The sequence below is a fragment of the Neopelma chrysocephalum genome, unplaced genomic scaffold (assembly GCF_003984885.1).
Source record: "Neopelma chrysocephalum unplaced genomic scaffold, ASM398488v2 Primary Assembly neopelma1_138, whole genome shotgun sequence".
NCBI lineage: Eukaryota > Metazoa > Chordata > Aves > Passeriformes > Pipridae > Neopelma > Neopelma chrysocephalum.
The window spans coordinates 2,012,210-2,027,648 of record NW_020897800.1 but is presented as its reverse complement, the minus strand read 5'-3'; the positions used below and the strand labels follow the sequence as shown (position 1 = coordinate 2,027,648).

The window sequence follows — 15,439 nt, the reverse complement described above, 5'->3', positions numbered from 1 at the left end:
ATCACATCCCAGCAATCCCTTTTTATGAGTGGGCACTGCAGCCCTGCTCAGAGAGGCACCATTGTGGGGCCTTTCTGAAAAACTTGCACCAAAAGCACTTAGATAGAGAAGGCTCTTCAGGAAACAAATTCCCTGAGCCTTCCTCACTAACCACAAGGCAGTTCAGCTCACTAATGTTCACAGGACAAGCTTCTCACACATAAAAAGCCTTTTGTACATGTAAGAAAAAGGTCTGCCCACTCCTCTCCCCTGAACTGCCTTTTGAGAAATAGCTGTTTCAGCTTGAATTGGATCAAATTTCAGAGACCACAGGTCAATCTGAAAGGACAACTACCAAGACAGCTTTTTTGGTAAATGATTAATAAACCAAACTGCAGGGCACAAGGCATGAGAACATAAATCTGCCAAGATGTATCCCACACTGGTCAGGCTTGCTTGCACAGTGCCTATGCTTCCCACAGCAGTAACAATCAGCATTCCCACATTTTCCACTAGCAGAGCTCCTAACACCAAGGCAGGACAACAGCACTGTTATTTCAGGGCTGTCAAAACAAAGAAGTGTCAGTGATTAAGCTCAGTACTTCATCTGGGAGGGGGATGTGACTCCCTCTCTGTCCCTTCTCATCCCTTTCAGCCACAGTCTCCAGACAGGCTCAAAAAGGGAGGCAGGGAGGAGTGGCAAAAGGCTAATGAACTTCTCTGCACTAGGAAACTCTCCTCTGCTGAAGGACAGGCTCAGGGAAGGAGAATGGTGAAGCAAATGAACAGAAGTCTCACTGGGGTAAGTGGCTCTGCCTCCAGAAGGAACAAGAAACTCATTCCTCTTCCTTGGCAAATCACCAGCATGTTCAAACATGCTGAAAGCCCCCCAACAGGAAGTTTTTCAGAGCTTCCTTAAGAGTTGCTGGGCAGTTGTAGGGAATAAGTCATGCATTATTCAGAAAAGCTCTTGGAGAAATGAGGCTTTGGTTTTTTTCCCCTCTGAGAATGTGCCTTGCAGCCAGAAGGACACGATGTCCTCTACTCCTGGGGGACAAAAAGCTGACCTTGCTGAGCCACTGGGTCCCTGCTCAGAGGAGCTGAGAAAATCAGACAGAACACTTGTGCCATCTGCAGGCACTGAGGCACACGCTGTGCAAGGCCAGCACTGGCATCTTCCACCTGGAACAGGGATAGAACCACACAATGGTTTGGGTTGGAAGGGATCTTAAAGCTCATCTGGTTCCACCATAGGCAGGGACACCTTCCACTTGCTCCCAGCCCTGTCCAACCTGGCCTTGGACACTTGCAGGGATGGTTGCCTTGGTACACCCTGGTACAAAAGCACAGTGGCCTCAGGAATATTCCTTAAGCTCAGGAAAGGTTTTCCTAATTGTGATTTCAACGTGATTTTCTAGCTCAGTGATTAAATGACCAAGGCAGTGTATTCCAAGCCGTAAATCAAACCAAACACCCAAAAATGAGTGTAACCCTGCCTCGTAAACCTGATTTTACAGCTTACACCCAAAACCTCGAGCGAGTGACACGAGTTTCAAACGTGCAGAGAAAGCCAGAAGTGCCCTCTAACCTGTCCCAGGGTCGTTTTCCAAGGACATTCGGCTGAAGGCAGGAGTGGCATTGGAGATATCGGACAGTGTGCGACGAGCAATGGCAACTGGGAGTGGTGGTTTGGGGATGTCATAACCATCCTCTTCATTTTCTGACTCTTCAGGGCCGTTGCTGGCAGTGGCTGCTGCCAGATCCCCTTCATCTGGAACGGGAGGCACAGCCTGAGCTCTGGGACTCGCAGTCTCTCAAGCAGAGTCTGTTCCCCCACGCCCCCCAAAAACACTGACAGGACACAGAACTCAAGGTTTTGCTGCTGAAACCACACCTTCAATGGAAGCTCTTTCCAGAAGGGAGCATTAGGTTAAAAATACTTGATAGGTGCAGTACACAGACCCAGATATTTCCGCAGCTATTTTAACAACAAAAGCAAATGTTACTCCGTTCAGCCAAAAACGCTGTTCCAACTGGGATCAATCCATTGTGCCCCAGTTTCTCAGTTGTTTGTTAGCACACCCACTCACCAGAAGTGTTGACAGGCTCGAAAGCAGAGGATGCTGCTTGGGAGTGAATGTTGTACATTGCTTCATACATGGAACCCTCTGGCTGCTGCTCACAGTCCAAAACTCTGAGGGAGAGAACACGTTGCCCTTGGCACCAGAGACAGTGGCCACCACCTCCACCTTGTCTCTGTGACTGGCATTCTGCACAGATTTTGTTTCAAAGTGAAATCACCACTCTTCTGTGACATATTTGTTCCAGAAAAATGCTCTAATAATGTCTATTGCAGTGCAGCATCTCAGCTCAAAATAGCTCAACTGATACCACCAAAACACTGCATTTTGAGTTTTGAATTTCAGTTGTTTCTGCTCTCGAGAGGTTATTAGCAGGGAGAGGGGGAAGGGGTTATCTGACTCCTTTAATGCTGCACAAGGACTCTGCAAAAAATTCCTTTACAGCTATTTTAGCCTAGATCTGGGGGAATTCACTGGGGGAATTCAGAGAACCAAGCAAGCAAAATCCCCACCCTGCTGCCCAAACGTGCTGTCCCAGAGCTGTGACAGACACACAGAATCTCACCGTAAACTCTGAGTCACTTCCAAAGGCATTTTGATCTCTGGTTTTTGTACAGCAGGACCTGGAGGCACCACAGGGAGAGAGGATGGTGACATGTATTCAGTGTCCTCATCGCTCTCAGACTGCTCCCCAGGAGGCAGTTTTGGTACAGGCAGTGGTCTGGAGGCAGGAGAAACGAGATATAAAGATCAGAAGAACATTTACATAAATATAACATTTAGATATTCATACATCTAAATACTATCAAAGTGCCCTTTAAATCCACAGTGTAGCCACGTTACAGCAATTCTGTCTAAAGCAACAAAGTGGTTTTCAGGACTTCAAGGTCGCACTGGCACAAGGTCACTGTGCAGAAGGAGGTGACAGTATCCTATAAATTCACATCACCCACTTCACGTGAAGACCAGCTCAAAACTGGATTCATGGAAGAGCTGATGGCAACTGGAGCCCATTTCCTACTGCCACAGCCAAGGGGAACTAGCACCACTCCCCACAGCTCTCTGGGATCTGATTTCACTTGCTTTCCCCAGATTGTGTGTTTTGAGTCTGTCAGGAATGAAATGAAGACTGACAGAGTTGTGTCAAATTCTGCCCCTGGCACCAGCACCACTCTGTAAATTATAAAAGAAAACAAGAGACCTGACAGCTAAGGAGTAGATGGCATTGGCAGACGAGGAGGGTTTAATTTTGGGGTGTTCACACTCTGAGGTTGCTGCTGGACCACTGTTGGAGCTCTGAAAGAGAAAAATTCCAAAGAGGAATCAGAAACACCACATATACTAGTGCAGCTGCAAAGCCAGTCATTCAGCACATCCCCTGAGGGAATGAAGCATCTTCCTTTATTCCAAAGCATTTACTTAGAAATCCAGGACTTCTGTGACAGTTTTCCCTCAGTGAGGACACAAGCAGGGACTTTTCTGCAGGAGGAACTTCCTATCTTTTGAGATTCCAATGGCCTTGGCAAATTCAGCTGAAATAGGCCAAAAGTGGGGGACAAGAGGAAAAGGATGTAGACAAGCACACACACAGGGAGACAGGATGGCAACTGTGCAAGTGTAATTTTCCTAGACAATCTGGCTAAAAACGTCCTTGCTTTCTATTTTAGAGAGCTGGAGATATTAAAAGGAACAATTAAGGAAATGGAATCGAGGAAAGCAAAACTGCCTGCAATTTTTTTTTTGAGAACAATAGAGAGATTCCTCAGCTCCACTGGTAACAGTGTCCAGTGCATTAACAGATCCAAACTAAACTCAGATTTTACTGTGTTCAATCCATCACAGCTACTCTGTGTAGGTTTTTCAGGGCTCAAAAACCAGAAGAGTAAATGAGGCTTTTTCAGCATACCAGCTCCCACTGGAAAGCATTCCCAGCCTTCCAAAACTGAAAGGGGAACAGTGATCATGCATCTGAAACTGGTATTTCAGCCTTGCCCCCAAGAGGCACGAAAGCACCTCCCTAAGAAGTCCCCCCTTGCCTGGCATCCACCAGTCCCTGCGATCCCACAGGATCACACTGTTCAGCGTGAGCAGAGGGCTCACCTTGGAAGGCTGATTTTCTCACAGATCCCCTCCAGCTCCACCAGATCTACTCACCCCTGGGTTGTCCAGGCTGAGGGTGCTCCCGAGGCGGTGGCTGTCAGCCCTGGAGTCCACCTGGGAGGGCAGGGAGAAGGGAAGCGAGTGCCTGTTGGACAGTTCTCTGCCAGCCCAGGGATCCCCGGGGCTCACGGCCACAGGGGGGGCTTTGGGGATGGGTCTGGACGGCCACAGGTCCCCCTGACGGTTGGAGGGCACCGGGGGGGGTTTGTCCCCAGGGGTGCAGGGCAGGGGCCTCCTCTGAGGTCGCCCCTCATTCCCCAGGGAATGCGGCCGGTCCGGAGGCGGCGGCGGCGGGAGGTCCCGGAGCGTGGGGGGGATTGGCAGAGGTTTGTCCTTGTGGAGAGCACCAGGGGCAGCCTGCAGGGCACAAAAATGCAAGATATTGCTTAACACAGGTAGGCCAGTCATAAAAGAGAAACGGGAGGGAGAGTTTTGGGGTTTTTTTTTATCTGTTTTTACAAGGAGTTATCTCGGGGGATGTGGAGATACGTCCACACCTTCTCCACAGGCTTGAAGAGATAACACAGCAACTACGTGCACTACACCCCAAACACCCCAGATTCTTTCTCTTGAAGGAAAACAAGAGCTCACAGCAGCATTAGATGGGATTCCAAACAAAGCCTACCAAATCATTAAAAAAGTGATTCAGTTGCGGGGTATTTATACAAGTTAACAGCCAACAGTCAGCAATGAATATTCTTAAAAATAGATCTTTTCTTCTGCCTGGACTTTCATAATTTCATTACATCATCCAAACCAGATGAAGAACTGCTGCTGTATCTCAAGAATGTCACCAACATCATCCTACTGCCTCCTGCTGATCAAGCACAAAGCCAGTTCAGTCCTCCCAGCCACACATACTTAATTCTTTAGTTTTTTATCTGAAAAAAATGCTCGATGGAAAAAAAATTGTGAAGAAAAGTTCTTTATGCTGTTCTCCCTGAAAATCAGAGCTGAAAGAGCGAAAGGTGTGTTTGACCTTGGAAGTGGTGCCAGGACTGGAAGCCCCGGGGGGGTTGGACACTCGCTGCTGCAGGAGATCCAGTCGTGGTGGCACGGGAGGAAGGGCAGCCTGTGGAGCCACGGAGAAGGGAGAGGGAGGACGCTCCACCTGAGACAGGGAAAAATGGGAAAATCAACAAATGACTCGATCCAGCACAGCTCCTTTCCTCTAGAGAGGCTTTAAATCTCTGTGACTCAGACTGGCTGCAATATTGATGACAAATCACTCCGTGATAAACAATTATGCTGCTGGTAATGAATGCAGTGCCACAGGACAGGCAGCAAGCCCTGTGAGACACAACTGAAAACACACACTTAGCAACACAAGCCAAGCTGTTTGGTTGGAGTAACAAATCTGCCTGAGCAGGAACAAGCTGCTTTTGGACACCAGAGGGCACAAGCTGCTGCAAAACCTGCTGTCACTGTGCAAACTGCCTAAACTACAGTGTCAGGGCTGGTGCAGCAATCACTCCATTTTTGTCCCTAACAAATCCAAACAGTGCCTCTTCTTCTCTTTATTTTCTCTTCTTACAAGCAAAGCTTGTGCTTTCTAACTTTGAAAAGCTTTACAAGGGTTTGAACTCACTAATGCCAATCCTACTCCACACCCTGACAGGATGTCTCACCAAGGAAATTGCTTTGCTTCCCCAAGATATGTATAAATAAACTACCTCCAGGAATAGTGTTTACTGTTTAGTACGTTACTTCACAGGGTGGAAGATAAAGACAAATAAGACTACAGGTAAACCAGAGCAAAATATTCTTTCTGACCAGAAAAGGCAGCTTATTTTAATTGATTCAACTATTAAAAATTAGCCAAATTCAAACCCACTTCCCTATGCAGTAAAACAATGTAAGAGCAGCAATGAGATTTTAGGAAAAAGCCACACAGGGATCCCTAAAAAATGTCTGCCTTATACACAGCTCCTAGAGGGAAGCAGCACTAATGGCAGAGTTATTACACCTTTATTATATACACATATCAGGCACCATATAAAAAGCTGACAGTCAAATTGACTTCCTAAGCAAAACAGCCTGTCCTCTACCCTGTTAGTCATCAGGACCTTGGGAAGGCTGTGCCTGCCTGGCTGTGCTCATCACTGGGGAAAACTGGAGGGATTTGTGTTGATCTGGGTGAACTCTGGCTGGTAAATCAAAGGCAGCATGGCCAACACACAGAGGAGTGTTACAGACCTACATCTGCCATTCCCACAGGTCAGGCCAGCCCTTCTCACCCTTCCAGGGATTCTTTCAATACACAAGAGATCAAAGGCTTCCAAGTGTTTAATAAAACTGACAGTGTGAACTTAACTCACCAAACTGAACCTAAATCCTTGTTTTCCAAAATGAGTAGGATCTTTTCCCTTTATAAGGTTTGACGAACCTCACAGGCACAAATCACTAAAACCACAGGAAACTGGTGGGCAAATGCACTTGCCAGACCTTCTGTCACCCACTGCAGGGCCCTTACCTTGGTACCAGCCAGCTCCTTCATCATGAAGAGGGAATCATCAGCCTTGTCATCCTCATCATCATCGTAACTGGGGGAGGGAGTTCCCTCTGCCCCTTGCCGGGATAATCCTCCTCCTCCCCTGGGGTCGAAGGGATCCACCACGATGGGCTCCGTGCCCTTGATCTCACAGCGGCAGAAAGGACAACCCTGGCCCTCTGATTCCTGCAGGGAAGAGAAGGCATCTGTCACAGCACCATTGGGATGCAGGAATTAAACACATGGTTAATGCACAGCGAGGTTTAAACCCGCTTTCTGGCAGGTACCTTCCAACTGACAGGGAGACAAAGGCAAACTGTGCTACAGAGTATTTTCTCCCTGAAGTAGAAAACCAGCTTTTTAGCAAGTTCTCACACTTCTCGCCTATTCCAGCAGATCTAAACTGCTTCTGATGCACTGATATTAATGAACTGTGAGCTCCAGTCCTCAGTTCTGCTATTTTATCTCCATACCTGCAGGAAACTGCACAGTTTGGAGTGTGAGAGAGCCAGGAGCTGCCCTGAGAGCAGAGGGAGTGCCTTACCTGCCAGGCTGTGAGGCAGGATGTGCACATCAGGTGGCCACAAGGTTCAATCTTCACGTCCTTGTCGTTCTCAGCACAGATTTTACACAGCTGGAAGGTGGAGCCCATCTCACAGTACAGCTCATATTGTTCCTTAGGGAAAGACAGACAGACAGAGGTGATGCCATGAAATAAAAAGGAGAACAGAAGTCTGCAAAGATTTTACTATAATTTTATGTATCAAGCTCTGAAGAAAGTGGACTTCAAATTATCCCAATTTTTCACTTAAATGTCCCAAGAAATGCAGGACTCAAGACATGCTGAATGGCACAAAAGCATCAATACTTGGCAGAACATTCTAAAAATAAACCCTTTAAATATGTCTTTGCCCATCCCTACCATTCAAAGATTTCTGTGATTCCTGTAAAATACAGAGGCCTTAAAAACAAACTTGGGAACGCCAAGTATGACAGAATTGTGGAAATAGCTAAATGAGGCTAGAAATTGGGAGTTTGATGGGATGGAATATTTTACTCACCTGTGTAACTTTAATGTGGTCCTGAGGTGTGGGCTCACACAAGCCAGTCAAGTCAGGATTCTGATTCCGGCCATCGGGAAATAAATAACTGGAAGTGGTTGGGAAAAAAAAGCTCTCTCTCTATATGTGCATGTACACACATGCATAAGTACACACACACAGAAATCAGGTATATTTTGGGGATGGTGAAGGAAAGAAAGAATGAAGGTGAGAAGCGAGGGGTGGGAATTCAAGGTATTCTGAATTCAGAAGGTTTTGGAGGAATCTGATGATCCAAAAAACCCCAAATATGTTATTCTTAAAAATAAAAAGAAGTTTGTTGTCACTCCTGGCAGCAATTTTTATTTTAAACAGGATGTTATGGTCCCAGGCTATTCTTCTTAAATCATCCCATATAATATATATATAATAATAATTGTAATATCAAGAATAAGAAAACTGATGCCATAATATCAGTGGCTGTTGCTCAAATTAAAGGTTTGACTAAAAAGGGATCTACCACAAGGGAAACACTGCTGCACATTTACCACCTGCCACTGTAGAGGGCAGCAAAGACAACTGTGCCAAAATAGTTCAATATATGAATTATTCCCCTGGCAGCAACACTCCCAATTGAACTGAGGTGTGAATTTTGACAAAGGTACTTACAAGCCTTCCCTGAAGCCATCGATGAGTGCTTGAAAAAGGGGTTTGTTGTGGGGGATGGTCTGCAGGATGTTCCCATCTGCAGTGACGTAGCCAATGGCCCACTGCCCCAGGCGGGTGCAGCTCAGCCGGAAAATGTAACTGAGGAAAGGGAAAGAAACTTCAGCTCGGAGCAAACAGAAGAGATTCAACCTCAAGCAGGCAGCCTTTGTGCCTGGCTCTCTCCAGACAGCAAATAAAAATCAGGGATAACTTGATGATTTATACCAGCTTTTCTCAACTGACCCCCAGGCAGATCAAAGGGGAACTTTGCAACGTGATACGAGGTGAGAAAAGCATCCAGGTGACATTAAACCCAGAACCCAGAGCAGGACAAGTTAACATGCTTAAAATAATTTGTTTGACGTTAACTTTAAAAAACCCAACGAACACCAAAACCCACAAGCAGACTAGAAAGGTTTCCATTTCTAAAAGTAGCACAGAACTGACCACATAACCCCCAGAAACGACCCCGTGGGCCCTCCTGCCCAGCCAGAAATGTCAGCTCAGTGGGGGCAGCCATCAGTGGGGTCAGTGAGAACCATCCAAAACGCTGAGCACGAACCTGCCAGGTTTGTGAATGAATTTCTGTAGCCTGGCCTTCACCTCGTCATAGGTCAGGAATGCCATATAACCAGGGTGAGTCACTGCCAGGCTGTTCCAGTTCCTGAGCAAGGACGACCACGGCTGTGGGAGCAACACAGAGAGGGATTCACCACTCACTCCTGAAAGATGTCAGCACACACAACACCCCTTCATCAAAGGGGTCAGTTCTTCAGCTTCTTATTCCACCACAAATCCAGCAGAGGAACCAAAACATCCATGCCCGTGCAGCACTGAGCATTTGGGTTCTTCTCTTGTTGGTGATAAAACCATTTCTCTTGTCGGTGATGAAACCATCACCTAAGACAGACCTTAATCAAAACTTCTTTAATAAATACTAAGGGAGAAGGCCCTGAGGTCCCAGCTCAGGAACAGCTATCAACTGGGCTGCTTCTGCAGAGACAGTGACTCATTCCTGAGACAGGGATAAAGTCAAGGCTTTAATGAGGTGATGCACAGCACCAGAAACCACGAGTAGTCTGATCTCCAACACTTCCTAAATGGCCTCAGGACAGTGACCTCTCCTCTTTGTCTCAGTTTCACTGTCTGTAACTTGTGACTGTTCCTCAACCACCCAACCTCATCGGGGTGGGGCAAGGATTGCTGGCTAGTCTGAGATCTGAATAAATAAGCCAGCACACACATGTTAAATATCCCTTAAGATAACACCCCAAAAGTCACAATAACAATTTGAAAGCTCTCAACACTAAGAAGGACTTGGTTGTCTAAATCTCATCCCATTTTTCTGAATTTTTTAACTTGTCCACAAGGAGATATCAGCACTGCCTAAGAACTTTGCATCTCTTGGAATTTGCAGCAACTCTTGACTTGTTCTCTATGTACAATAGCTGGAAAAAGTACTGAATGAGATCAGCTACATTGCAACACCAAACATGGGAATTTTTCATCTAGACATATCTTAATTACAACCCACCCTATCACATGGGAAAAGGCAAGTCAGAGCCAAAGAAGTAAGTGATTGTTCTTCTAAATACCCAGTTGTACCATCAGAAGCTGCGTTTTTTAATTTAGCACTATTAAAGACTCTGGGTTAGAATTTTACCTCCTATTAATATCACTTCAGTGATTTCACCCAACACAGACGTGGCCACAACATCCTGGCTGTGTCAGTTCAAAAGAGAGGAAGCCCAAATTTCCATGCTCATGCTCCATCCTGAACAACCTCCCCCCCCCATATGGAAAATAAATCTGACAAGGAAGAAGAAGACAAGGGAAGACAAGAGTGATAAACTAAGCTTCACATTTCCTGGCTTGCAGGAGATGTGTCAGAACTTCAGGCTCAAAGTGACCTTTGAAAGGGAAAACCTGATTCATGGCAGGATACTGAATGTGCAGGATATATTTAGATAATTTTTTTTCTTCTACAACCACGAATATCACACACTTTTACTGCAACATGGGATCCTAAGTATTACTAAAGCTGTTTAAGGGATGAAGGGCAAGACAAGCAAATCCTGTGCAGTATAAACAATGTCATTTTAGTGCATAAAACAGGCTGGGAAAAAAAAAAAGAGTTTAACCTGAAGCACTGAGACAGTTCTTACCTGAAAAAGTCGTGTGAAGATATCAAATTCAAACACTGAAATGTAGTCATTGCAGGTCAGGTCAATGGTTGACTTGAGGGCCATGGCTTCCAGCCCTGAGCTGATGGGATGCACCTCGTGCAAGGCCTGGCGGAAGCTTTTCCAAGGAACGATGGTCCTGGGGAAAACCAACGTTGGGATACGTCTGAAAACCACCCCCATGGACACACCCAGACATTATTTTGGTGAGTATCCAGCTCAGGAGGTTTATTTATTCATGTCACACAAGCACAGGTTTCTTGGTGCTGCAGGAAATCAGCAGCCAAAGGAACTTCAGGCAATTTTCTCTGCACGTGCAAAATTTTGGGGTCAGAATTCCAGCCCTGCTTCCTCCTTTCCCTTTTCCTACCACAGCATCACTTGATAATAATTTCACAGTGTTGCAGCTGGTAGAGAAGGAGTTAACAGTAGGTCTTATAGCAGGAGGTCTAGATGGTTTAAAAAAAAAAAAGAAAAAAGCTACAAACAATTCTCTAAAGAAGGATTAACTGGAGAAGTGAGATAATCAGAAGCCAAAGCAGAGGCTGCTGTTTAAAGGAATATTTTCCTTCTTTTAATATATCAAGTGGAATAGAAACACAGAAAGAAGATGCCTCACTTCAGACAACTCTGTTATTCATGAGTAAATATATTATGGCTTTTTATTCTGACAGCTACTAATTAAACTCTTTAGGTGAAGTACCTCAGCTCCCTCAGTTTGAAAGCAGTACCAAATCTATTCATTTTAATCCTCAAATGTTGCTGTGAACACCTCTGTGGTTCATTCAGTCAGTGTTTTATTAGATACAAAAGCTAAAGCTGACACTTCAACAGTTTTCACACAAATCCACATTGCACTTCACTTTCCCCTTCACTCCACCTCATCAAAGCCATTCTGCAAACAGAAGTTCAGGAAAAAAGGTGACCAAGCGCTTGGAAACACTAATTGGAGGGAAGATGAAAAGAAAGGACAACTAATATTTGGGAGCATGGTAACTTTTGGAAGAAGAAAGCAGATTATTTTGCATGATAACTTTTGGAAGAAGAAAGCAGATTATTTTGCATAGTTTGTGGAGCTTACTTACAAGTTAAGGAATTAAATCAAGGGGAGGAAGATTTAAGCTGAATAATCAAGGGAAACTCTGTGACAGTAAGTGGGAAAAGAGTCATCATTTGACACATTTAAAACCAGACAGGACAAAAATTTGGGAAATGTAATGTGGGAACAATCCTTTATCTCACCCCAGAGAGGGACCAAATGACCAGCAGGTCTCTCCCATTGTTCATTTTAACCTGACAAAGCCCTTCCTCGATGTCAAAACAGAATTCAAAAAAGTACATTGTGCTGTCCATATTTTTAAGCACAGTTAGAAACTCACTTTTCCCCAAAAGCCTTCCTCCAGAATTCCGCAGCATCTGCCTTGGTGATCCGGAACGTGTCTCCCTGGAAGAGGCCACTTGGGAAGATCCCTTTGAGCTCTGCCAGCATGTGGCTGAAGATCAGGGACAGCTTTGTCAGGTTCCTCCTGCAAAGGACCACAAAACCAAACATTTCTTTCAAAAAGGAGCAGTTTATCACTCTGAACACAGCAGAAACAGTATTTATTGCGACTCGAGAATGATCCCAGCATGGAAAATTCCTTATTTGGGACCACCTTCCAAGTGTTCCCCCAGCATTCAGAATATCCAACACATGGGACTTATCAGCAAAGTTTGTAAAGACATTTTCCACAACGCCAAACTCTGCATAATGTCTTTAAGGAGGGCAGGTTATTTCCAAGGCAAAAATCCTCCCGTGGAAATACAGTCACCGAAAATGTGCAAAGCCAGTATTGAGATCTCACCCTGTTAAGTATTGAAGACAAAACCTCATCAGACTCCCTTGCTCTTGGGTTTGAAAATAAAACTACTACTGCCTTGGACCACTACTGTCTTGGGCAAAATAAAACTACTTGCCCAAAATAAAACTACTACTGTCCTGCTGCCCAGCAAATTTGGGTACCATCAGCCAAACACATGATTTCTGACCCCGAACAAGTGCATGGTTTAAACAAAACAGTGAACACTGCAGGAAGCCAAGGAATATTTCCGTGTCCACTTGTTTATCCCTTCTGCCCAAGAGCCTTCTGGCTTAGCTGAGCTTCAGGAAGTGTCTGCACTCAGCTGAGCACATCAGTTCACGAGGGAAGTTAAGAGCTTCCTGAGGCTTAAGGATGGCTAAACAAAGGATTTCACACACACACATGGAAGGACTTGGTTTCCAAAAACATTGCTGATAGCTGAACATTTTGAATTCTCAAGGTTATCATAGTTTTTTACAAATATTCAGCCGTAGTTGTAGGCAAATAACAGGCAAAACACAGGAAGTGAACATAAAGAGCAGCAAATTGCAGAACACTTTATGTTAGTAACAAGCTTTTACAGCAACTGGTTACCAAGTCTTGTGCTAAAAGCACAAATATTTACTTTCCTTTATTTTAACAAGTTACATATTTGTAAATTTATACAGACCAAATAAATGCCTGCAATTAGAGTGAACATTTTTACTGGCACATCAAAGTTTACTGATGATTGTAGTTTATTTTTAGTAACATCAGAACCGTCCTTATCTCCACTGCTTCAACTGAACAGAAGTGAGTGTGCTCCCAGAAAAGGGTGATATGTTCAAAGGAGATCAGAGATTACCAAATATTTTCGGCCACAGAAAATATTCCATGTTTCTGGAATGTTTCTTACAGACTGTGATGGCTTTTTTTCAAACTTTTAGCTAACAAGGGTAATCAACACAAACGCTGTCACCAAGAGCTGCACCAGAGCTGTGCCAAGCACCGTTTGGGAAGCACTAAATCCCAGGGCTGGCATTTCAAACACCTGGCAGGACAAGCACTGCTGAAAATGGTACCCAGGGACCACAGGCCACATCAGTCAGCTCTTCTCAGAGTGCACAACCAGCTGAAGGCAACACCTGTGCCAGCTTCAGAGAAGTTTCTGTTCCGTGGGTATGCCCGAAGGCAGAGCAGAGCTCTGCTGAGGTGGGATTTCACAGCCCTCAGGGCTTCCCCACATGCAGGCAAAGCACTCAGATCGTTATTGGCAGAGTTAATGAATCAAGTGAAAGCTTAAAAAGCCAAATGTTTTTCCACTGTGTACAGTAACCAGCTATTTTACTGAGGAGCACCTGCAGTTCCAGCATGGAGGCATTAGTCCTTTTGTACATGAAGTTAACTGAGAATTGGTTCTGTAACAACCCCAGAGCCTGTTGAGGTGCAGTTAATGCCTGTAAAATCCTGCTGCCTTAACGCTGACAAGGTCCCAGAGATTTAGGGAACCAAAACCAGCGTGAAGCAAGAGGGTTCCTTTGGTTACCCCGTGCTGGCTCCCCAAGGCTGTGGGCTGAGCAGGTCTGTTCCTCCATCCTCCCTCCTCTGCTGTGGTTCTGCTGCTTCCTTCCTGCTTCAGGACTGGGTTTGCTCCACACATCTCTGTGGAATAGGAGAGGTCGAGCAGACACTTCCATTTGCCCCCCAAGGTCAGCCCTGACTGGGTTTTCTGCTGCTGTTGCCTCTCCCTGACCCAGGGAGAATTTTTCTTTCCCATTTTCCTGAATTTTTCTACCATACAGCCTCAGTGTTGCAAAACCACTAAGGGCAGAGGATGGTTTAATCAGTGTTGTCTCCCTCATTTCAATTAATTCACATTACAAAGCCCCACAGCACCTAATGTGCTTCGTGACTAAATGCCTTTTTACCCCAAGGCCATGTAAACGTGGCACTGCCATTTCTGCCACTGCCAGCTACCATTTTTTCTCATTTCCTTCCAATATTTCTCACCCCCTTCACAGCCAAGCAGCTGCCACGGGATAATTTTGTTCCTCACACGTAGCACAGGCTGATTTAGTCACAATATTGTGCTCACTTGCCATAATTTGACGTGCACACACTGCTGTGTCTGTGAAGTTCGTTCTGCTGGAGGAATGCTACAAACAGGGCTGTGCAGAGGAATTCAGAGCTGGAACACAAGACAACCAACCTCAAAATGCTTCCCTTCTCTGTAATTAAAGTGATTATTCCTTATTCTTACACACTTACGTTGAGGTGACAGGGTCAGCTTCCACTAGAGGTAAGTGCAAGCTCCAGCACTTATGAAAAAACAAACCACAAACCCAAAAACCACAGGTTTTTTTCCTATAACTACCTTACACCTTACGATTTTCTAGTTTGAAGATTTAAGAGCTAGAAAAAAATGAGTTAAAAAACCCACCCAAAACAGTTCTTAACGACTCTGCAGCAAGCAAAGTGCACCTCTGGAAACCACAAAGGTGTGGGGTTCTCACATCGCACGTGTTTTTCAGATGAACTGTGCACCAGGGCATGAGCAGCTCAACCCGATTTCAGCAGATGGTTTGATGTGCCTGGTTTCAAAAAAAAAAGAACTCTGTATCCTATCACACCCCCACATCAGCAACAAGTTTTCTGCGTGTTCCTCGTGCTCAGACAAACCTCCAGTTAATGCTTATAAGCACCAAATGGAAACTGAGGTGATCCCAAGATGTCTTTTGTGACTCTGAGGCAGTTTCAGTGTCCTCCACACGCAGTAATCAGATTTAAAAATAGAAACAGCGGAACTACTTTCAACAAAACTTGCAACACAGGAAGTGAATGAAATTCCACTTAACTATTGCTGGCTCAACAGAAGGCACTTTGCAGAGCTCTGCTCTGTAACACTCACAGGATTGCCTCAGGACAACTAAGAGAGCAGGCTAACTTTAAATTAATTGCCTGTACTGTAGAATTTTAG

General features: G+C 45.2%; 1 protein-coding gene across 1 annotated transcript in view; it reads right to left on the bottom strand.

Moving 5' to 3' along the window:
• CBL (Cbl proto-oncogene) overlaps positions 1–15,439 on the bottom strand; it is a 31,513-nt gene that overhangs the window by 2,930 nt on the left and 13,144 nt on the right. Inside the window, exons 3-15 of the mRNA XM_027699360.1 lie at positions 12,022–12,168; positions 10,625–10,781; positions 9,022–9,143; positions 8,421–8,558; positions 7,773–7,860; positions 7,256–7,387; positions 6,694–6,897; positions 5,200–5,331; positions 4,215–4,577; positions 3,262–3,356; positions 2,626–2,781; positions 2,070–2,173; positions 1,568–1,750 (exon numbers count right to left, since the gene is read on the bottom strand). Coding sequence (XP_027555161.1) covers positions 1,568–1,750; positions 2,070–2,173; positions 2,626–2,781; positions 3,262–3,356; positions 4,215–4,577; positions 5,200–5,331; positions 6,694–6,897; positions 7,256–7,387; positions 7,773–7,860; positions 8,421–8,558; positions 9,022–9,143; positions 10,625–10,781; positions 12,022–12,168 — 2,021 coding nt within the window. The remainder of the gene's footprint in view (positions 1–1,567; positions 1,751–2,069; positions 2,174–2,625; positions 2,782–3,261; positions 3,357–4,214; positions 4,578–5,199; positions 5,332–6,693; positions 6,898–7,255; positions 7,388–7,772; positions 7,861–8,420; positions 8,559–9,021; positions 9,144–10,624; positions 10,782–12,021; positions 12,169–15,439) is intronic.